Here is a 24,779-nt window from a genome sequence, read left to right as displayed (position 1 = left end):
CCACCCTATTTTAGTCAGCGTTAATCCAACATCACACACAGTTTGTTTCTTGCACTTGGACTCAAGTATGGCATAAAACCTTCTGCAGTCTTATTGGTTTTTGCTTTTTTCTGAAAATAATGGCCAAGGGCTGCTGACAGCTCTAGTTTTCACATATACTTACTCTTCATTAGTATCTGTCAGTGTCTTCGGTGTCATTGACTGTGAGTTTGTCAACTTGCACACAATTCTAGGTGAGGGACCAGGCTGTTGAGTAAGTTCATTCTTTCCTTTTGGAGTGAGGCCAAAGAACTAACTGAAGAACCTGGGAGTCTTCTGTAGGGGGCTGCTTCTCCCTTCTTACCCCCAGGTGGAAAAAATGGGAGATTTTTCCACCTGCACTGTCGACAGCATGCAGTGAATCTCAGCCTTGTCTAATTATTTTAATCAGTCTTACCCTTCTTTGTAATTTCAAAGTTTCTAGTCAACTCTGGAACTTTTTAAATAGAGGTCACAAAAAAGTGAGTCCAGGGACCAAGTCAGAAGAAGATCCTGAAGGGCTCAGTGGGAATGGCTTGCAGTTGTCTTTTAGTAAGGAGATTTGTCTACTTACCAAAACATAGCAGTTGGTGGGGCAGCTGGGAGAGAGTGAAGCTGTAATTTCAGGTGTGAGTGGTTAGTACACTTTTAAAAATCGTGTCCAGTACAATTCTCATGACAATTTATCTTAGAGTTGTCCTGGATTACAACAGCTCTTGTGATGTGTGAATTACTCACAGTAGTCTAAATCTGGACAGGGCTATATTCTGAGAACCACTTGGAGTTTCAGATGCACAAGCTTAACATAGTTGCTTAGTTGTGTTAGTGATGAGGAGTTCTCTGAATGATTCCCTCTTTTGATTTATCTCTCTGACAAATCACTTTAGAAGTCTCTACAGTATGTGACATACAGTTTATATGACTCTGTGTCAGAGAGCTAATGGAAGAACTCATTTATCTGTGTCTTTTGGCTTTCGGGGAAGGAGCTACCTGCTTTTCAGGCTTTCATTTAAAGGAAAGATGCAATATATATTGCCTTCATTTTCGTCTTCTAGGTGAAAGATTACTTTTCATGAAACATGAGTAATTTGTTTCATGCAGTGAGTCTGTGGAGCAGAATACTCTGTAATTCCTAAGACATCATGATTAAAAAATAAACATTTTCTCTGCTTTAGCCAAACACATAATCCATCGTTGGTGGATTCCAAAGGTGTATATGAGAAAGCAGATAGGGATCAACACATCAGTTGTTTTTAAAGAGAGGTAGTATGTGAAATGAAGAATTCAAGTTGTTGCCTCTATCCTCTTACATTAGAGAAACCTTACTTTTCTAATACTGTTTGTTATAGCTGCATTTTTGAAACAGAAACTCATATCCTTCTGGAGAGAACACAGCTCTCCTTTTCTCCCTTCAAACTCTATAGCTTCTACCATCTAAATCTCCAGTAGTGTCTTCAGATATTTAAACTTGACTGTGCATGTGGGGCACAGGTAATGATTTGTGTCATCTACCATGATGGCTATCAAAGACTGTTTAAGGACTTCAGGTGCAAGTACAGGTGGTGCCTACTACTTTCAGTGTAAACTTTTCCCCTTTTGGTTGATAGCATTTGACCTTGGTTCCTCCTCTGATTTTTTTCTGACTTCCAGCTATTGAAAATGATGTTCTTTGTCTGCAAGGTAAGTTGCAATAATAATTTTTGCAGATGTTGTCACTTGCCTTCAGAGAGTTATTTTAGGGCTCAATTCTTTGGAAAAAAATTTCAAGGTTCCTAGTTTTTTGGGGTGTTTTAGGCTGGTTAGCATGCTCCCAAGTATGAGTAACATGCACCTCCAGTTCAGCACAAAACCAATCTCTGTTGCCACATTCACTGAAAGCATTAAAGGAGGTTTGCTGGTATCTACCTTTAATATTAAAGCCTAAAAACATAAGAACTGTCTTAGTGGCTCCCAATAAAGCCTGTTTCTTTGCCTTTGCCAAAAGAAGGACTTGGAGGTTTGGCCCAGCCCTTGACCTTTGAAATTTCTTTCCATATTCAGTTGTCTAAAAACAGATTAGACTGTATGCAGAGAACTTGAGTTGTGTTGGAAAAATTTGAAATGAACCTTCAGGTTTTGAGGTGTCAGGAGGTTGTTTTGGGGATCATGTGCTTGGACTCAGGTAACAGCTTTCTCCCTGAAGATGGCTAAACCACTATTTGGCAGTGTTTAATCCCTAAACAGCTGGAATTTTTCTGGGGGTTTGACGATAAAGATCTTACAGAGTTATGGATCCTCCACCCAGTGTTTTCCACTTTGGCATGCTTCCAGTGTAAAAAAGAGAAAAGGTATTCCCAAGCTCATCTTATCAGATGGGGTTTCAGCCATTTGCCCAGTTTGAGGTCATCTCAGTTTATCCCCTTCAGCACTACAAAATAACCCAGCATATTTTTTGGGAACAAGGAGTCATAAACAGAGTAATAACAACTGTTTTCCACATTAGTTTGCTTCCTTCTCTCGGTTACAAAACTCTATTATTATTACTGTTTACATTTAAACAATGAGAATGCTCTGTCCCTTCTCCCTGTCCCAGCACATGCCAACCTCGAACCCTTGTGGTCCACAGGATTTTTGTGGATGCTCTATAGCATAGTCATGGTAGCGTGCTGCTGCCCTGAAGTCTCCTCTGCAAACAATGGGCTTGTTCACTCTTGAATAGTTTAAATTTTTTAAAACAATTTCCTCTATGTGACCATGTTTATTTTAGAAAGGAAAAAACAGAGGTTGCTCTTGTAACCTGCAAAAGGCATTGGTGCTTCAGGGAGAGAAGACATGTTTTAGAGCACAATACCAACAGTTAAGCAAGTGAGGGGAGGCAATATGGTATAAAACAATAATATAAACCCAGAGAAAATGTGACAAAGTAGGCTTTGGGTTGCAGTTTCCCAAATTGTGGAGTACACCAGAAATATACTGATTAGCTGCCAATCTCTGCTGTTGCATGGGAGGCAGTAACCTCAGTGGAAGTGCTGCCACAGATGAGAACAGGCTTGCAATAGGTCTATTTCTCAGTACTTAGGCTTCAGGAGAATCTTTGGTGGCTGGTTTATAGCACAGCGCTTGATCTAAAGACCTCCTTGCAAGAGGAGTATTTGCACAAGCTCTTTATCAGCCAACTGCTGGTGGCTGCACCTGTGAACCTTTAATACCTGTGAATTCAGCCCAGCAGGGCTGGCTGAAGCTAAATACCACTCAGCTGCCAGGAGGTGCCAGGCAGATATGTGTGGTTTTGGGCAAGCTCATCATAGAGTTGTGAGTCTTTTCCTTTCACTCAGGTACAATGAGAGCTTCTTTCTGCTTGCCTGAAGAAGAAAACATGAAATAAGCTCAATGAAGTCAGGGCTTTTTGTTGTTGGTTTGTGGAGACTAATATACTTATGTGCTGTTACCTGTTTGTAGCTGAGCTGTTGTTTCCTTCTCCAGTTAATAAAATAGGGTTATTAAAAATAAGATGTGCACCATTTTTTTCTCCTTAAGGAACCACATACAAGTAACAGCAGGGACTAGAATATGTGTTATATGTAAGCTGTTTCAAATTTGTTCATAGCACAGGAGAAGGAATTCCATTGAAGAAAAAATCCTGAGCACTGATGGACATTTCCAGAGTCTCAGAATGGGGAAAAAAATGAAATATTTGAGGGCCCCTTACACCTAAATGCTCTGAAGAAGTGTGTACAAGATATTTCTTACAGAAAATTTCAATTTCTTTCCCTGAAACTTCCCTCAAAAGTGTGGTTCAGCAAATAAATCCTTGTTGGGAAGTGAGGGTACTCTTAATACTCTTTAATATTACTTTGCTGTTGTTCTGTTTGTCTGAGGAGTATATTTGGTTCTTTGCTGATCTTTCTAATTGGGTGGGTGTCTGCATTTGTTATCCTTGGTACTGCGCATTTGGTGTGCTAGAAAGGTGTCTGTGAGTGTTCAGCATTGGCTGAGCTGCTGTAGTGTGGGGATGAAAACAGCAGCAGTTACAGGATGTGCTGTGTTTGAGTATAGGGAGATGGAGGCTTTTGGCAACAGACATAAAATCTGTCATGTTAAAAAGACGCTCTTAAATACTTCAAAAGTGGGCTGTAGGATGAGACCTGAACTGAAGAGGCCTCATTTGCTGCTACCATAGTGCAGGGAACTACAAAGAGTGCCCTCACCTTTGATCCACTTGCCTTGTGCTTTTTCGCTTAGTGCAAATACAGGGGTAAGAGCTCAGTTCAAATTATGTTGAACTAATCAGGTACGCACTTGGTAAGGCAGGAGTTGGTGGAAAATAAATGCATTTTTTTGCAGAGGCAACAAGAGGAAGAGCAGAAAGAATGGCTGGGACTTGTGCCTCTGTTGTCTCTTGTGAGATTCGTGGGCATTCGTTCAGCTGCTGCATGTGTCAGAACAGGTGGAATTTGCTCTTTGGCCTTTGTTTCATCTTTCTTTACATCTTCATTCTCCTTATGGAAAGGAGAGGAAACACAAAACTGTTTCAAAAGCCTTTTGGAGTTGCGGCATCTTCCCAGAACTGCAGATGGCGGGGACCCCAGAAGCATTGTTTTCTGTTAATTGCAACATCCTAATTGGTGGGGGTTAGGAGGTTGATGTGGTGGGCTGCCAAGTTTATATAGTTATTTTCTATAAGTTTGCATAATTACATCTCTTACATGGCTGGTGCATCTCTTTCTGTTATTGCTCATCTCAGAACAGTGTGAAGGTTTTTGAGGTGTGCTGAAAAATCCAGCCTGATGAGAGGCTGAGACTCATAAACCACCCTTGGCAGAGGTGGGGTTTTGTTGTTCCACGCCACAAGCTGGCCTGCGCTGTCACACCTGCAACAAGTGTGCCTAAAGTAAATACAGTAACAGGGCAAGCAGCAGTCTGTAATGTGGAAAATGAAGGTAATGCTGCTGTTAAAAAGCTTGTTCTCCATACTGCTTTCCTGAATGGGCCAGGAAGCATCCCAGGAAACTGGAAAAGAAGGAAAAAGTCTGTTGCCTTAGGTTGATTAAAATCGCAGGGACTGGCTGCTTTTTCAATCAGGTAAGGGCATGGGCTTCCTGTTTGGCTCCCAGAGACTGGAAACAGGACACAGTTACAGCTGCTGTGCTGCAGTTGTTTATGGATGTTACAACAGCTCTTTGCAGGGTTAGATTTTCTTAACCTGTTTTGTAGAAGTGGCTCATTAAAGCTATCACTGCCTTTTAAAATGACATATTAATATTTTCTTTTAAATCCTGCGTATACAAAATAAAAAGGTCAGGTGCGATTTTATGCCACGTCTTTCCACAGAAAGCGACTCGTGAGCTTTATCTCTTTTCCACTGACTAAATTTAATCAAGAATATCATGCTGCTAAGCACAAGGGGTAAGGTATTTTGTTCTCTCATTGTAGTGAGACTTATTTTCTTTAAAGGAAGTGAATTTCTCTTGAGAACCTAAAGCAATTCTCCTGGCTGGCTCTCCAGAAGAAGCCAATCTGTTTTCTACTTCTTTCCTTTTTGATCAGTGGAAAATGATCTTGTCTTTTGCTGGTATTAAGTACCTTCTTGTCTTGAGGAAACTGTGGAGCCTGTTGAAGCCCAGGAGGGTGAAAGAATTGGCAAAGGGAGAAATTGAGATACTATTTTGGAAACATTTAAGTGGGGGGAATGGTGACCTTTGAGGATTGCTCAGTGCGTTTGCTTGCATTTTTTTCACACTTTTCCCATGTGTGGGGACTTAGTGGGTTGCACAGCCACAGACAGCTTGCTGCAGTATGCATGCCTAGGCCACAAAAATTCCAAATCATGAGTCAAAATCAAAACTTGATAAGTAAGAAGACAGTGGCATTTTTATCCTATCGGTTATGTAGGTTTTACCATTTTCAAGTGTGATCTCACAACAAAGTGAGTCAGATTTATACAGTGTGAGAAGGACTTCAGGTTGATGGCCAGTTCTGAAGAATTTTCCTTAAATTTGCCGATCTAAGATGACAAGTAATGATATGATCTCATAATCAGATTTTTTAAATTCCATTTGAAGCTATGAGTAATCCTTCAGTACTGAAATATCATAACTAACTTGTCCAAACCCACCCCAACTGATTATTTTAGAGATGTGATGGAATGAATATTTTTTTAGCTGGTAATTTTGCCTCAGATCAAAAGCACATCTCTCTTCTCCCTGTCCTCTTTGCTTTTCATGGATTTTTGGGAATGATGATTTCTGCAAATTTTCTTTTACTCTCCTTCCTTTGCAATAAATAGTTTTGTAGCCTTTATCTGTGTTTGTCAGTATTACAGGAGCATATGATATTTTTTTTGGAACCAGTTCTCCCACAGCTTTTGACCTGGAAGTTTTCTCCTTCCTGAGTATCTTGTTCATCTGGGGAAAAAAAAAGATTCTGTGTACTTTAAGAGTCATAAAAAGGGTTTCCTATTGCTGACAAAGTTTTATTTTATACTTGGGCTATAAATACAGTTGCAATTGTGGCACAACACTTCATTGGTTGTAGTGGTCTCTGTTGGTTTTCCTTGCTTGCTGAATTAATATTCTTACTAACATATATGTTTCAAAATACGTAATAACCTGTTTTTCCTTTCCTGATTTTAATTCCTGTGCTGCTTTCATCATGTGTTCTGTTGTTACTACTCACTGTTGAGTTCTCCATTCTGCTGCCACTAAACTCCACATCCATTTTTTTTCCCTCCTTCCCTTGTTCTTTTAATCCCACTGCTGGTATAAAAATTGATCTCATTGTCTTGATTTTTCCAAATTTTAGTCCTACCTTCTACCCAAGCTCAGTAATGATTTGGTTTCCACCTTTAATTACAGTTTTCAGTTGTCATCAGACTGCAATCCCCTACCTCTGAATTTTGAACACCACTGCAGAAACCTTGAGCCCCAAGCCAGAAGTCCTCTTTCCTCACAACAGTGCAGTCTGAATAGCAGTATCTCTGTGCAGGCACTGCTGTTCTGAGTACTGCTGCTGTTTGTGAAGTTAAAATGGTCACATCCATTTCTTTGCTGGCTTTCCAGCTGTGGACAGAGGGAACTGTCACTAAATACTGCAGGATAAAGTGTCTTACTACTGACTCTTGTGTGATTAAACTAATCCTGAAAAAAAGTCCAGTTTTTGTGTGTCTCTGAAATAAGAAACCTTGGTAAGCCCTGCAGCACAGCCAAGGAGAGACCTATGATTAAAGACTTGTGGGGGAGCTTGTTAAGAAAGGACATGTAAATAAAAAAGTATAAACTGATTAAAATACAGTTCACAGAACACCAGAAAGATGTAATTTTCAGATTAGAAATTGAAACAGATGTGTGATAACTGCATTCAGTGACCAGGCTTCTGTCATGGTTTTGGGGAAAGCCCCTAAGAGTAGTCATGAGGCCAGAGAAGTACCATCCTTGATAGGGTGTTAGTCTGCCTTAAAAAATTACTGACATGTTCTTTTGCCTTTTGTCTTACTTCTTTGATACCTGGTGTGAGGGATGTGTAATCTTCAAACCTTTGAAGTTTATTATTGTCTTACAGTGCAAAGTGTTCTTTTAAGATGTAATTTCTCAGCAGCTTTCCTTATGTTTTTTCCAGACATCATATTTTTGAAAGATAGTACAGGGTTCAGCCTTTTAATTGAACAGCATCCTTTTCTTTTAAGTGCTCCAGCACCTATTTGTATTTACCAGCATGCTCATTTTCAATGGAAAGAGTATATTTCTTCATGGATGGAAGCCTTAATTGGGTTTTTTTGTTATTGTTTTCTGGCCATGATTTTTGATTGGTTATACTTGCTTAAATTTAAGTTTGGATATCATGCAGGGACTTTTTTTTGATAACTTCACATCCAAGCTGAAAATTGCCTAAGCAGTTTCAAAATGGGTTAGTTTTGTTGCTGTGCAAAGATTTAACAAGCTGCTTAGTATAATGGATTTATGCAAACATATATGTTTGTGTGTGTGTATAACAGGTGTGTAAACTAATTTTAATCCTTGGAATCTTTTGATGTAAACCAGACAGAATTGTAAATTTTGAATGCTTGATGACTTCAAAAAGAATGAAACCTCTTTTGCATTTATTATTTAAAGAAAACAACAAGAAAGATTAGAAGAAGAAAATGGATGGAGCTTTTAAATAGTCTAGTATGCTAAACTAGAAGCCAACAGATTATGCATCAAATTGCTCCATGTCTTCAAAACTCCACAAATTTATAAATTCTGCAGTTACAGGTGTGAGTTAGGCATATTTTGCCAGGGGCTTTTTTTTTGAGAGAGAGTATTCATTTGCATTATAGTAACAATGATCCTATGAAGACAGCTTTTGTGCTTGTACTGAATACCACAAAGTGCCACATCACTTTATTGGTGTGCTTTTTGTTAAGTACAGCAACCCTGAAGGAAAAATATGCTCAATAATTATATTTTAGTGTTGAACTTGCCAGACTTTAATATCTTTTGCCACAAACATTACCACCCTCATACTTCACACTTGCACATGCTTTATAAAGCAGGTACAGTATCTTGTGTATTTAAGCCATAGTCATAGCTTCCTTCTCTGGGTTTCATAAAACAAGATAACCCAGTCTTTAACCTCAATCGACTTTGTATCCATCCTTTAACAGCTTTTCCCACAATGTTTTCCTCCGTTCTCCAGGCTGGCACCTGTCACTCACGTCCCATGCTGAGGTGGGAGGGAGAACTTAACCTGAGTGCAGAGCTTGAGTTGAGCTGAAATTAATTTCTTTGCGTTTATAAATACATACACTTGTGCTCACCAAGATTTTCTCAGGAGGGCTCTTGCTTCTTTGTATTTTAATAGAGCTTAAATTTGCCCTAAAGTCTTGCTAACATGCATGCCCACATAGCACAATTTTCCTCTATGGTTCTATTTTAAGCTGGATCATGAAGGCCAGGGAAAGGTTTTGTGCTTCAGTGCTTTTGCTCTTTCTTTCTGCTCTTCTCTGAAATGCACAGCAAGGAATTCAGGTATTATAACCATGGAGCAAACATTTTCCCCACGCACACAGTCCAAAATAGAGTGCCAACACAAAAAGCCATTTGGTTACTGGCTGGAACAATCTTTTAACACAGAAGAGTGCTTTATAGGAGCCTGTATTATCATCAGCCCAGCTTTCTGTGCAGAATGGAACTTCTAGGGAAAAAATCATCTTTGCCTGAACACCTTTTAACCAGGCATCTGAGACCAAGTTCCATAGAGACACTCTGTGGGCTTCTGTCCCTCCAGTAGAGTGGGGGGCAGGTTCCAAGGCTCCTCCATAGCAAACACTGAGCTCTCTGTATGTACTATTTCTTCATATGTGTTGCTAAGTCTAAAGACACTGGTCCCTAAAAGTGGGAGGTGAAGATGTGCCTAGCTGATCAAGATTGAAGGATAACAGGGTTGAAACATACAGTGCTTTATTTTGGTGCTCTTGGCCACAGACATTACATCTTGATTGATCTGGAAAAAATCTCATCCCTGGAAGTGTTCAGGACCAGGTTGGATGGAGCTCTGAATGACCTAGTTGAAATGTGTCCCACAGCAGAGGGATTGATCTTTTAGGTCCCTTCCAACCCAGGCTGTTTCATGATTCTAAAATATATGTAACTGTGGGGTTTGGAGATTTAAGGCTAGGAAGGAGTAATCTAGATGGGAGCCTGGAGGATGACTGTTCATGTATCTATTCTGCTAATCCAAGAAATTAAATTGTTTTTAAACCAGTACTAGGTTTTCACCTGAATGAATGGTTTCACTGTGTTCTCTGCTGTGAAAGCTGAAGGCAGAAGCCTGTTAAAATGTGGTCGTCCACATTACATACAACATGAAGGGGCTCTGGAGCTGTTAGTATTGATTAATACAAAGATTTGTAGTTCCTCTCTGTCTTGACAATGAGAAAAAACACAGCCAACATGTTATAGGTCATTCTTTTTCCTCTTTTACATTAATGGAGGGTTTTTTTGGTTTTGTTTTTCTTTCTTCTTAAGGAAGTAGCCAGCTTGCCAAAGTATCAAGTTCCTGGATCTTATTGTGTGGATCTAAGTGGGAGTAATACCTATCTGGAGAAGGGTGTAGCTCCTCTTTTGCTTGGTTTTAATATCTGAAGAAAGGCTATAAAACTTCCTCTCCCTCTCTATGGATGTTTGGAAGGTGTTCCTATGTCTGCTTTATCATCATTTGTTATCAACCAGATAATAAGGGTTACATTTCCTGCATGCTGTGCTGCAGGTGACACCAAGCCCATGCCACTACTAACAGAAGTATCTTGTCAGCCAAGCATATTGCAGAGGATTCTCTCTGCCCACTGTTTGATACCAGCTTGGTGCTGTTAAATAAGAAGCTAATATCAGTGTGCATACTTGCATAAGGTATCTGAGACTCTTCTTCCTGGAGCTGTGCTGTAGTGCAAGAGCCAGAAATAAAAGTGCTGTGAATTGTGATCTTTGTCTGAGGAGTACAAGTCACGATACTGATCTAGGAGCACGCTCCACCCCACGGGTTAGGTGGCAGTCCTAGAAAGGAGGGAGTTTGGGCTTAGAGCCAAGATGTAGATCCTGTGTCTGACAGTGCAACAAATGCTGTTACCTGATCTAAGAGGGGTCACCTGCTCCATCTCAGCTTTCCCATGTGAGAGTATTTACATGACTTGTGGGAGTGCTGTGAAGACTCATTCACTAATTTTTAACTCTCTGCACAATCCAATATACTAATGACTCACAAAATACTGAACAGTTAAGTAAAATACTTCTAAGGAGTGTAAATTCTTTTAAATCTACCTTTATTTAAAAACATCCGATATTGCTTAGAAAACTCTTGTGTTTTGACAAACTACAAAATGTAATGACCCCCAAAATGAAATAGCAGAATTGAAAATAAATTACTGTGATTATATTCTTCAGGTCACATATTAATGTCATGCACTGAATAGAGCTGCTTATATAGGTGGTAGATTTATTAGAATACATCTGACTGTATGGGATTATCAACAGTTCCTGCCCCATGGTAGATGAATGGTGAGGACACAGATGTGGAGTGCTTCAGAAAATAACCTCTAGTGTGGTCTGTGAGTGACCTGGGTTTGTTTTGGTTTGTTTTTATGGGATTGGTTGATGGCTGGGAGTGCTGAAGCAGAAATGGAGCTTTTTCCCATCTGCAAATGGGATTTTGTGAACAGATGTAACCATCAATTCAAGCTTTTTATCCTTGCTGTCCTCTTTCCTTGACCTCTCTTGTTGGGAGAGGACTCTTATAACACTGTGAAGTGAAGAAAAACAATCCATTTGTTTTCGTATGGCTGTTGCTGTCACTCGTGCTCCTTGGCTCACTCTTTGTATTAGTGAGTCTGAATGGCCGATAACTAATCTCAAGTGTATTAATTAACAGGTAGTCTGTCACTGGGCAATTACTTTAAAGGATCAGGTAAAGCAAGAGAGCTCAGCATTCATGTCTGAAAGATCATATGGAATACTTCTCTTCTAGTTTTTTTGGTCATTTGTTGCCTTATTTTCTGTTGTCTTATTCCTAAGATTTCAATGTATTTCCACTTGCAAAGTCACATCAGTAGAATGTCTTTTTGTCACCTCTTGCTGCTTTGGGTGGGCTCCTTCATAGAGAACAGGTGTTTGATGGATTTGCTACCAAGGAAAACACCCCAGTTCGGTTCCACCAAAGACATGGGGGTGAGAATTTCCTGACAAGTAGGAAAAGCTGACTTTATTTCTGGGGAGCTTTCTAGCCAGAGGTTCATTGAAAAAGGGCATTTGCCCCTTGGGCAGTTAATTTCCCTGTGTGGAGTAGGGGTGGGTGGTAGAAAAAGATGATAATGCTAGATTTACTGTACCATTCTTTGTTAAAACTAGAGCTTTTAAAGGGAGGGTTTTTTGACAAGGCACACTTAGGATTAATTTTTTAATGCATTCTTACTCTGATAATGTTTGAACAGTGCATGCGTTCATATTTAAAGTAAACAGCTTGCATCTAATGCGTGCCAGCGGTTTATGCAGGAAGACAAGAAGTGGTAGCCAGCAGCCAGCAAGCCCTTCGGAGGACCTCTGAGCCTGCTGACAGGCACACTTACTCTGCCTGTAATTTGAAGAAAGGCATTATGCCCCCAGTGGCTTGGCTTTGAGTGAAAGATGGAGTTTTGCGCTCTCATTTTGCACTGAGGACGAGCTCACAGATAAATAGGTCACTGTCCGCGGAACTATTTTGCTCTAAATCAATTAGAAGCAACATGACCTTAAGCCTGATCTCCTTGCTCTACAAAGATATTGCCGAATTGTGGCTGCTTCTGAAGAATTGCACAGGTGTGTCTAGTATTTCAAATTTTCTTAGTTTTTTGATTGCAGGTCAGGTAGGAACTTTGCCAGATAATGTTATCCTACTGAGGAAAACGGGATGCGTTTTAGTACAAAGGCAAAAGTTGTATTCTGGTTGTGTGCGTTCATGTATAAATACAATTTATTGGTGGGGGTGTGTGTGTTCTGTCCTTGTGTAAATTTGCAGTGTATCATTTTATTTGCAGATGTATCTCTCAGTACACCAGATGTATCCAGAAAATCTATTCCTGTATTTTACATGGAAGGTACTTTGCTCAGGATTCATTCATGCCGTGATTATGGTGATCAGAACAGCTGCTAAAGCTTACAAGGAGAATTTGCTGTTGCAGAGAGCTGTCCTGCTGTTTCTGGTTTACAGTGTGTTTTAATTTTCAATTCATTGCATTTTGAATATCAGATACATAATTTCTCCTGATCCCTACTGGAGGTAGAGAAAAAGCAATGTTTCTTTCACAGGACACAATTTGGCATCCCCTAGTTGTTAGTATAGGGGGATTAATCTAAAATGAATTATTTCTTTAATTCCTTCAGTCAGAGCTTTCTATAGAAATGTTGTTTCTGTTAAGATATAATGAAATAGTAGAGATATTATTTGCTGTTAATAGTGCAGCTACAGTCCATTGAAAAATGAAAGCATGTTTTGTGGAACAGGAACAAGCAAAAATTGCGTCCTTATTCTGGTGCCTGAATCTACATTCCCAGTTCTGTTTTCTGCTTTTGGTATGCGTGACTATTGCAGAGGAAACAGAGAGCACCGAGCCCATGGACTGGTGTGTAATCTTCCAATACTGTAGCTTTTGAAATGTCAGATTTAAATAAAACAGGTATGTAAAGGGTGGATCTTCTAACTAAAGGGTGGATCTTCTTACTAATCTTTAATTAGTATTACTAATTATCAACAGTAAGTCTGAGTGCTCTGCTTCTCAAGCAGTGCTTGATGCTACGGGGATAATACTAAAAGGCATGCTGGTTAGGAGGAATGAATGAAAGGTTTAAGAAAGGTGAGGATAACCAGATGGAAAGGGTGGAGGGGTTAATCAGCCTGAGTAACTTTTGTTCTTTATTCGCATCCTCATCTGCATCCCTGAGAGGGGAGGGGTGGATTTAGGAAACAACTGATTATTGTAGGAGACAGTGAATGTAGAACCAGGGAGTGTTTTGTGTCAAATCATGGTGGTGTATATGTAACCATGCCAGGACTACTTGTGTAGACTGCCAAGTTTAAAATAGGGTGTTTTCATTTGTATTTGATTACCCTGAAATAAGTGAGCAGGGCTTTTGTTAGCAACTGCCAAGGCTTGATTCTCATCTGTTTACTCCCACCACTTCTTGTGGGTGTGATCAGTGTGCCAGAGATCGCTCCTTTCTGGAGAGCTGTTGGAACATTCTGCTCAAAGTGGGCAGAAAGGTTGTCCCTTTCCCTGGCACTGTTCTTTCCTCTTCCTCCTGAGCTTTGTATGGAATATTTATTGTACCTACAGTCAGCAGAGACGAGAAAATGTAAGTGAAGGAAATGTCTCAGCAAGGCTGACTGTATTGCACTAAATGATTCTGTAGCTGCCTATGGGAGAGACTAAACTTTGTCCATGTCCTGCCTCGGAACTACCTGAAGTAGTTCATATTCGCAGTGCTTTAGAGAGGCATGGTGGGTTTCATCTTTTACATAGCATTAGACAGTAAGCCACAGTGCTTCAAGAGCTCTTCATCAACAACTCTGTCATCTGTGTGGTAAGGTGGGGCAGCCAGTTGGGTTATGAATTCAGCAACCTCTTCTTTATAAGTAACCTGTAATCGGAGTCCCAAATACTGGGAAGTTTACTAGCAACTGCAAGTAAATGTTTTAGCTGATAACTAGTACACAGCTCTAAATAAGCCTCTTAGTGAACACTTAGCCTTTCTTTCTCTCTCACACTCACACACATTCCCTTTCAAAACATTAGTTTATAGATGTATAGTTACATGAAAAACTGTACTTGTGTAAGAGTACCATAAAATAATGTATTGTCTGTTAGAAATTATTCTCACCATCTTCCATATTGTTGAAATGATAAAAGTCAAGAAAACCTTACTACCAGGGCCTGCAGTGACAGGACAAGGAGCACCAGTTTTAAATTGAAAGAGGCTAGGCTTGGATTTGGTATACAGAATAATTTTTTTTTTTTACAATGAGGATGATGAGACACTGGAACAGATTGCCCAGAGAAGTTGTGGATGGCCCACCCTGGAAGTGTTCAAGGCCAGGTTGGATAGGGCCTTGAGCAACCTGGTCCAGTAGAAGGTGTCCCTGCCTACAACAGTGTGGTTGGAACCAGATGATCCAACCCATTCTGTGCAACTTCACAATTGTTAGCACTGCTATCATTTATTTCCAGAACAGATTCATACAATAAGCAATTAGATTTTACCACTTTGCTGCTTTAGAAAAGTGTTGGGATTTTGTTTGTTGAAAAGAGTAAAATCACTCATTGTTTAAAATCTTACCTTGCTTCCAAAATAACACAGAAGAATTGAATTTAGTGTAGTAGAATTGCCAGGTGTTGTGGTTTGACACTGGCCCAATGCCAGGCACCCATGAGAGCTGCTCACTCACCCTCCCCTGCCACAGTCGGGCAGAGGAGGGAAAACAAAAAAAAAGTTAACGAAGGCTTCATAAGTGAGATAAGGACTGGGAGAAACACTTCAAGGTTGAAACAGGCTCAACTTCAAGTTACAAAGTGAATTTATTACTCACAGAATCAGAGGAGGATAATGAGAAGTAAAATAAGCCCTTCGAACACCTTCCCCCCCCAGCCCCTCCCTCCTTCTCACCGACAGCACAGGGAGACAGGGCATGGGGGTTTGGTCAGTCCATCACCACGATCTTCTTCTACTGCTCTGGGTGAGGAGTCCTTCCCCTGTGAGGCTGTGGGCTCCCTCCCACGGGAGACAGTTCTCTGCAAACCTCTCCAACATGAGTCTGCTCTCACGAGCAGCAGCCACACCGCACCTGCTGCAACATGAGTCCCTCCCATGGGCAAACAGCCCTCCCAAAACTGCTGCACCTTGTATCGCTCTTTCCACGGGGTGCAGTCCTCTAAGGACAGGCTGCTCCAGCCTGGAAGCAGGGGCCCTCTCTCTCCACCGGGTCCCTCACTGGATCACAGCCTCCTCCAGGCATCCACCCGCTCCGGTGTGAGCACCTTCCCCACAGGCTGTGGGTGGATCTCTGCATCCCCCATAGACCCATGGGCTGCAGGGGGACAACCTGCTTCACCATGGTCTGCACCACGGCCTGCAGAGGAATCTTGGCTCCGGCGCCTGGAGTACCTCCTGCCCCTCCTTCTTCACTGACCTTGGTGTCTCCATGTTGTTTTCCCTCACATGTTCTCACCTCCTCCTCTTCTCTGACTAGAAGCCAAAACCTTGTGACTTTGTTTTGATTTTCTTCTTAATATGTCATCACAGAGGCATTACCAACCTCTCTCATTGGCCCAGTTTTGGCCAGCAGCATGTCCATCTTCAGAGCCATCAGCCATTGGCTCTGCCGGACATGGTGGGAAGCTTCCAGAAGCTTCATCACAGAAGCCACCTCTGTGGCCCCCCCGCTACCTAAAACCAGGCCGTGCCAAACTGATACACCAGGTATTCATATTCATACAGCTGGTCCTGGGTGTGTTGACTTTTCAGTTAAAGCTTTTTGGCCCACTTTGAGATACATATTTTTCTGAAGAGGTGAAAGCAGGTGGTTTTGGTGGAGACAAATCTTTGCTTTCATTTTCTGAAATATGTCCACTTCAGCTTATGTGTTTAAATTGAGTGATTGCATTGTTAATTTTTAAGGCTCACTGAAGATGAGTCCTTTAGCTTGCATGTGGCTCTTCTACTCAGAGCTGATCTTTCAATTTTCTGTATTTGGAAGACTTCCCCTTCTTTGCAAAGCTTTAGTATTTAGAAAGCAAAATTCCTGTAATAATTTTCTCAGGGCATTAAATCTTACTAAAATGCGGTTAGCAAAATCTAATGTTTTTGTTACTCCATAGAGGCTTGCTTGCTAAAGTGCTAAGTGAGACACATCTGGGTCACTTCCCTTCTTATCACTTGAGCCCTTGCTAGGGCAGCATTCTCTGCTGCTCAGTCTTTATCTACTATTTCTTTATTATAAAAAAACAAAACAAAACAAAAAAAAACCAAAAAAATTTGCTTTTTGCAAAATCTGCTGCTTGTAGGTGACTAAGTACATCTAATACTTTAGAAGTATTTTTATTCTGTACACTCAGCATTATTTGCAGTATTAGGGAGTTAACAATGCTGCAGTTTTGGCAATATTTAAATGTGGTTCCTAGGAGTCTGAAACTATCCTGCAAGAACAGAAAAGGGTTTACCAGCAGGCTTGGCTTCTTTCAGGACATCCTGGAAAGAAGAGCGCAATATTGTTGTTGCAATAGTAAAGGTGTGCCATATGCATGAGGTTCATGTATACATTTGGGTAGTAGGTACACCTACTGTTGCTGCTTTATCTCTAAGGCCTTTTTGTGCTTAATACAAATTTAGGCTATAATATGGCTGTGTGGCATGATTCTAAGTTCCCCTTACTTCTCACTTTGGAAAGGGAGTAATTAATATGACTTGAAATAGCACGAAGAATGTGTCTTTCTCACCAAAACAGTCTAGGTGCACTTAAGCATGTATGAAGCAAAAGCATGGCAACACAGATTACATTCTATAACTGGTAACACTTTGAGATTTCTTGCAAAATTGCAACGCACACCCCCCTCACCTTTTGTCTTACTTTAGATTTTCTTCACAAACAAAGAAATACTAGATTTTGGGTTTGATCCCTAGACTGACTTTCTAATTATTACATCATTTTCTTCTGGTTACAGATTAGCTAGTGTTTAGTCTCTCTTGTAAGCCATATCCAGACTTAAAGGTGATCCCTGACAAGCTGTGGACTACGGAATACTGTGTCAAGTAAGTGTGACTGATGAAGCAGAGGAGGAAGAAGCTGTAGTATTTAGCACTCATCGTATCCTGTGAATGCATCTATTATACATGAAAGGGAGGGGATTGTATTTCCTCACATGTTTGTGCTTTGAGGTGATGTTATTTTTGCAAAATAAGACAATTAATTTTGTTGCCTTTTACAAAAGGGGAGGTGGAAGAAGAAAGAGAAAAGCAGGCACTACTTTGACATGTATAATAAGCGGTCAAATCCAGTAATTTTAGAGAAGAGTTTGAAAGAAACCAAAGTCTTGGTTGGCTCTCAAAGTATGCTTTTGAGCAGGTATTTGATAATTTGACTCAAGAAAATGGGAACTGTTATACCTCCTGGTCATTTTGTGCCAAGCCAACGGCGTTGCATTTGCTGTATACCTTGAAAGTTCTTTTTTTAAAGGAAGGATCAGTGTTTAATCTCCCTACCTGAAACCAAACCATCATCCTCATAGTTTTGTAGGTAGTCTTGTGCCAAATCTCCAACTCTGTGATCTCAAAGAAGAAAGAGGTGGATATTTTTTTCTTTAATTGTGACTGCAGAAAGTAGAAAATTCCCGAGTAAAGTAGGGGGTTCAGTAGGTTTCTGTATCATACAAAGATGTTGGGTTTTGTTTTTTGTTCTTTAACCCATAACAAGTTCCTGCCTCTTACATTTAAGTTCTGGAATTGTACCCTTTGGGGACTAATTCATGTGTCTTCTTAGTAGTTATGGTGTTCTTCGGGTATGATCAACGAAGCAGAATTATCAAATTTCATTTCAGTGAACTGATTTAAATATTACCAAAATTTAGGAAATATGAGCAGTGCTGCATAAATATAATTTCTAGACTTTGTGAAGCATCTGTCAGGTTTTCTGATGCACTAGACATTTAAAACACCACCCAAACAATAAGTGCCTATGTCCACTGTGCCTGGGCTTATAATACAGGGAATATTGTTCCTAAGATTTTAAAGTTTCTTTGGCAGTAGCACTTCCAAGTCTTGACTCGACTAGATCCTTACTTAACACTGAAGATGAATCCTAGCCTGTTGGACCACTGGGTACATAGTAGTGCTGTTCTCTGCATATTGTGACAATAGGCCAGACAGTCTTAGAAAATTTACTGAGGGTAGGAATGCTGCAGAAGTGGAGCTTGTATAAAGCATCATTCTCTTAAAAGAAAAGATATCTCAACTTGAAGTCTGCTTTATGCACCAGGAATTTTGAGAGGAAATAGTCTTTTCTGACTAGGAGAGGAAATGGGAGATAGAGCTTAGCTGTAGTCTGTGAAGCTTTTACAAGTAAAATTCTCATGAAACTATATAATTTAAAATGGTTTTTGGACACTCAATGCCATATAAAGCTGTTTGGAGCACTAGGTTGTTTTATATCTCTTTGTGCCAGCAACTGGGATGCTGGTAGAGGCAAAGAACTTGAATTTCTTCTTGCTTAGGATGTTTTAGCTCACCAGAAAGAAACAAGTTGCAAAAGCACTGTTTTGCTTGGGTGATAATTTCCTTCCCAACTACACTTTAACAGAGAACCATGTTTTGCATGAAAATTTCTGAATTTAATAATTTGCTTTTCCTGGTCCATCATTTTAATGATGGTGTAGTCAAATGAAATTGGAATTAACTCTTCCTAAAGGTATATTTTGAACTGGTGAGGTTTTAAATCTTAGTTTATGAACACTTGCATAAATTCCTGTCATCAGCCCAGCGTGGCTACAAATAACATGAGGACCTGAAGAGCCTCGTCTGCAGCTGTTGTGCCTGAGCATACCAAGCACCAAGCACTGAACTTGCAGGCATTGTCACTAATCAGCAGTGATTTTTAAAATTCAGTTTTAGAGCTGGAAAGCTTACTTTGCATCTTAAGCAGCTCATTAGTTTTAGGTGGCTTAGAGCAGAAGAAGGCTTCTCTGCACCAGCTCTGCTGCTCTGGCCCTTCCTGCTTGGGGGGCTTCACAAAGGAGCTGACTGTTAGTAGTGGTGGTCTGGGGGTGAAGATGAAGAGGGAAGAATGAGGAAATGAAAGATTTGCCTTAGGGCTGAGAGAGATGAAGGGACTTCTCTGAAAGTCATTGTCTTGCATTTATAATTACCAGATGGGAGGGTGGTTTAATGAAGAGATTTTTCAAATGAAGACCCCCTTCATAAAATGCATTCAACTCTCTGAGTGGGTAAGCTATTCCAGAACAGAAGCAAAACAAAACTGTGTAAGAAAAACACATTATTTCTTCAGTTTAAGACATGGATTTTATAGAGAAACCATAGACAAGTTTTCATTAAAATCTTGCAGACTCAGCAAGAAAGAGGAGGAAATAAAATTACTTGTCATTTGATTTCTGATGTGCTATTGGGATCTGTGCTGAAAGGCTTAACTTGTGTGCGGATGTGTACAAATAGGTTGGCTTTCAAGTTGGTATAAAGTAATGGCCATAGAATTTCCTGGAGAATTACTCAAAGGGTGGTGTAATTCCAGCTGGCTTGCTGGGAGCTTATTAAACCCATTACAGGAAGCTCACAAGTCATGTCAGGAGACTTCCTTGTGTGTATTGTGGGTACAGTCAGTTTAGAGTCCACTCCAGTATTGTCTTCAGTGAAAATGGGTTTGCTTCAGCATGTCAGGCAAACCCCAAATGATGATGAGTTTTAGTTTGATTGGAAAAGAAAGAGGAGCTTTTTATCAATAATGGAAATTCTTGACTGCAGTGACATTGATTGTTTTCTCAGATCCCAGGTTCTTCAGGGCTTGCTGGCACCAGGTAATTCGAGCACGAGTTATCTTTGTGCCCTCATGCTTAAATCTGTCATCCTGCTTCATCTGAAATGCAGTCAGGTGCCTCTGGTGGGATGGGGTCAGGTCCCTCTAAGCCATCATCCTTTATCCTTGAGACAGGACTATCAAAGCAAGATTTAAATTGAATTAGAAGATGATATATCTGTAAGACTGTGGTTCACATTTTCAGTGAGAAAGTCTTTTTTTATGTAAGAACCACATATTTAACTGATTCCTTTATGTTAGTAAGATGACACTTCTGCCCTCTCTTACACTCATAATTTGAATACTAGATAATGTGGGGATTTTTTTAAAGGACCTCCAGTTGTCAGCTTAGAAAAAATCTTTGCACATTCTCAGCTATTTTATGTGTTGGGGTTTAAAAAAATAGTAATAAAAAAGCAGTACTAACTTTAGAGAACCTTGCTTTACTGTTCATTATCACCTACAATACCACATGCACTATAATTCCCAGGGACTTTCTTGTAAGCTTCTTAAGCTCCTCAAGAAAGACAGGATATTCAAGCATGTTTTGATGTGAGCAACTATTTTCAGCAATGAGTTTGGGATATGGCAAAACAGACAGGCTCTTAGGTCTCTGCATTGAAAACACTGTGTAAAGCAGAAAAGCTAGAGCAGGGAAAATAATGGGCTGTGTGAATCTTAAACTATTCAAGTAGAAGTGGAATTTGATTCTATAAAAATTCCTTAGAAAACAGTGCACAGATTTTCAGTAATTCTGTATTTTAATGTGCACTTAATTAGCTTTACAAAAATTGAAATGGTCCCTAAAGAATGTAGCAGGTGGCAGGTTCTCTATTTAAAGAATATTTCCAAGAAAATACTTTCCCCAAAGGCCATGAGAGTAAGGAGTGTGTGCTCTCATAGTCTATTCAGCATGTGTGTCTTTTGTTGCCTTATCCTTTTAAAGAAATAGCATATGCAAGTAATGATGGACAACATTAAAGTGAAATCAGATTGAACCCCAAACAAACTGCGATGAAATCTCTTTAACAGAGGGATGCTAAATGTCAAGGAAATGGTGCAGAGCAATGAGTTTTTACAATTGCATCTTCTCTGAAGGAAAACAAGATATTGAAGAGGGATTTCTGGCTAAATCTGTGGGTGGTGATACTGGGTTCAAGTGTATCCTGTCAAGCTGCTGGATGTGACTTGTTTGGCAATTCCAAGAGTAACATTTCCCTGCGCTTTTTTGGTGCTGCTTTTTTTTATCTTGGTTGTTTCAAATTATTGAAAATCAGCTCCGATCTTAGTGCATACTTGGCTTTTAGAAGTATGTCTTGAAACCGAATCAGCAAGAGCAAGATGAGATGTGCTTTGGTGCAGAGGAGTGCAGCAGCAAGGGCACTTTCATGTCTCAATGGACACGTTGTGCTGCTCCTCCAGTTGCAAACAGATGGGCTCTTAAATTTAAGTTAAAACTGAGTTTAAAACCAGGGGGAGGAAGAGACTGTCTTTTCAGTGAAGCAGTATTTGACCAGTGTTGTGGGACTGACCTGTGTGGGTGGCAAAAGCTGCTGCTCCTACCAGAGGGAACACTGGAGCAATCAAATCTAGACTTGGGTATTCACATGATACATGTCCGAATTGCAGCTGGATTGATCACAGGGATGCATGGGGAAACAGTGATCCTTAGGTAATGATACATAAAGAGTTTCTCTTCCTTGGGAATGTCCTGCATCCTTCAGTGTTGTGTGTCATGTGTTCACTTACATATGCAACATTCAACTATTTTACTACATGCTTAAGGTGCAATGCTATGCAATAATGAAAATTATGTCTGCCTGTGACTTTAGGCAGGATGGCATTTTATAGACCGATGATGTTATTTTCACTTTTTCCATCTCCCACCAAAAAATAGGCATCGATCCTATAAGAGTTTATATTCAGGTTAATGGGTCCACCTGCAGGTATTGGTTTGCAGAATCAGGGCTGTTTAGTGTTTTAAACACTGCTGCAGGAGGGCTACTTGTATTATAAGGCACAGACAGCAAAAATAAACTCTAAAATCCTTTTTTCTTTGGGGAAGTGGGGTATTCCTCTTCTGGAAGTTACTTGGCCATCTGAGATTGGAGGTTTGAAAGATCTGTGTTCAGTGTTCTGTTGAGAACATCGAAATGGTGACATAACTGAAGGTCTGGGTGAAATATGACTTGACAGTTAAAAGTATCCACTTATGGATTTGACAGCATGGTATGCAGAAGTCTTCTGATCAGGCAGCAGTTTGCCGGATACAGGAAAATAGCTCTGATCAGTGTGTGACCTTGAAAGTGGTCATGGGTCTTCCCCTGCCCAACAGGATGACAGAGAACAGAGAAGTTCTGTTTCACAGTATAAGTTCTTTCTTATATGGAAGAAGTAACTGAAAGTGGCTTTTTTTCCATTCTGAAATAATTGCAGTTCTCAGAATTTTACATATGTGAGAATTGCTCACAGAAGTGGGTGTCTGTCTGCTCACAATCTAGCATTTGAGAGACCTCAGTGGCAGCAAGTCCTTGAGGACCAGAGCGCTACTTCAGCTTGTACTTCAGTGCAGGTGACACTTATCCTTACATAAGTTTTAGGCTTTTACTTATTTTTCCTGTGCACATTCACAGCTCTAAGTGTCAAAACCTATGTTAATGACATTTCAATGTACATTAAAACCCAAAACTTCCATGTCAGTACAATGTCAGATTAAAAGAAATGTTCATAACCAAATAAAGGAAAAGCTGTGTTGTCTCTTCTCTACTTTTCAATGAGGCTAATATGTGGAATAATAATTTTTTAGGAATTGCAAAAGAGTAAAACTTCTTGTTTCCTTGTAAAAAATGAAATCATAGTTTATGAATGAGGCAACTCTGTCATGCAGTCTTTGTCACAATCAGCGAAACTCAGGTTTCTGCTTGACCTCTGGAAACACGCTCTGGGAAACGCCTCTGCTGAAAAACTGGGACAGAAAACCAAGGGTTGGGAAAGCAGAATGGTTGTCACTAAACTGAACTGGAAGGGCTGAGAAAAAAGCTTAAGCATTGCTTTTCAGTATTGAGGTAGAAAGCGTGTGTGTGTGTGTGTGTGTGTGTGTTCAAGGGGAGAGTGTACTTTCAAGCCGGTTCTATCTATCTTATTTAATGCTGTTATCTTGGGGTATTTGAATCTAGACAACAGGCTCGAGAAATGATAAGTTTCTTGGTTTTGTTTGAATTGAGACAATTTTAATAAAAATGGAATTTAATATGTAAAAAGTCCCACTGTTTACCATCATTCCTGAGGAATGTTAGTTCTACAGTGTTCAGTGACAGTTCTGTACTGCTTCTAAATGTCAGTAAATGTAAATTCCTCTTTTATTAGTGTGCTATTCAAAGAAAAGTTTGCCCTTGGCAAACACTTGAAAGACTCCAAAGATTTTCACGTATTTTTCAAAAGTTAGACAGTTTTCTGAGTGTTTGTGTTCTAGGGATGTTTTTTTTTTTTTAATGTCTGCTGTGAAATTTTACATAAAATGACTTTGCAATGCAATTTTTTTTTTCTCTCCGCAGATGAAATCATGCATCAGGATATCATTCCCCTCTATGCTGCAGATATTCAGGACCAATTAAGGAAACAATTTGCATATCTGTCAGGTAAGACTATGGTGTTCCCTCCTATACATATTGCTTAGATGCATGGTTCAGCCTGCTGTCCTTTAAAAGTCTCTGAGGTCTCTTACATGAGAAATCAATGAGTAACTCAAAATTCAGGCTATCAAGACTTGTTATTTAAGGATTTATTAAAAGATTTTTTTTAAAGTATAACAGAAATTTTAAAATTATAGTTAATTTTCCAGTTAACTGGAGAATGCAGCATGGATGCTGTGGTGGTTGCTTTGGTCTTGCAGTCCGCAGCATGGATGCTGTGGTGGTTGCTTTGGTCTTGCAGTCCTCAGCTCCCAGCCCCAGCTGCCACAGGCTCTGCTGTCATGTTTGACACTGAAGCCCAAGCTGACACATTGGTCTTGACCAAAGTGGTGGAGCAAGCAGCATGGTACCATGTTCCCCACAGCCTCCATGCTGGGGTCAGACAAGTGTAGCATCAAGTTCTGGACAGGATTTTTGGCTTGGTATCACTGACTGCAGAGGAACCTGGTTTTGGGTATAAGGCTGTCTCCAAAAGCAGCACAGCCACTTTCACACAGCACAGGGTCTTTGCCCCTGGGTCACCTGTGCCAGGCAGGTGATGGGGGCCGGTGTTTGTGCCATGCAAGTGTTGGCTGCTGAGCTTGGTCCACTTCCACGCTGAGCCCACGGCTGGCCGATAATGGGCAAAGGGAGATGGTGCCTTTGCTCACTGATCAGGCTGTGTGGAAGAAGGTGTCTGATAAGCCTCTGAGTTTGTTCTCCTGTCTTCTGCCTGTAAAAGCTCTTGCAGGTATGCAGCAGTGAACTTGCTGGAGTTATGGCCCTGTTCTGCCCTCCCTCCAATACACAGAAAGGGAGAGCATCAGTGGCTTTGCAGAGCTGCCCTGCATCCTTCAGCATAAAGGAAATTTACCTCTCTGAGCTGCAGCTGGACTCTATGACTTTTCCTCTCCCTCTGAATCCCATTCTACATCGGATCCAGAGACACACGGGAGTGAAACAATGTACTGCTTTACTTGGCAAGATTTCACTGAATCTTTTTGTACTCATAATTAACTATTAATTATGATTTAT

At 40.3% G+C, this 24,779-nt stretch overlaps 1 protein-coding gene across 14 annotated transcripts in view; it reads left to right on the top strand.

The window, feature by feature from the left end:
- The window catches only part of MCF2L (MCF.2 cell line derived transforming sequence like), a 156,920-nt gene that overhangs the window by 66,344 nt on the left and 65,797 nt on the right, over positions 1-24,779 (top strand). For 12 of the 14 annotated variants that reach the window (XM_048327860.1, XM_048327831.1, XM_048327850.1 and 9 more), the window contains one exon: positions 23,628-23,711. In XM_048327860.1, coding sequence (XP_048183817.1) covers positions 23,628-23,711 — 84 coding nt within the window. Of the gene's footprint in view, positions 1-12,195; positions 12,321-13,155; positions 13,178-23,627; positions 23,712-24,779 lie in introns of those variants that run through there. The other 2 variants (XM_048327823.1, XM_048327839.1) reach the window with 2 other exon arrangements.

This window comes from Corvus hawaiiensis, chromosome 2, assembly GCF_020740725.1.
Source record: "Corvus hawaiiensis isolate bCorHaw1 chromosome 2, bCorHaw1.pri.cur, whole genome shotgun sequence".
Lineage (NCBI taxonomy): Eukaryota > Metazoa > Chordata > Aves > Passeriformes > Corvidae > Corvus > Corvus hawaiiensis.
This window is presented reverse-complemented; position numbering and strand designations above follow the sequence as displayed.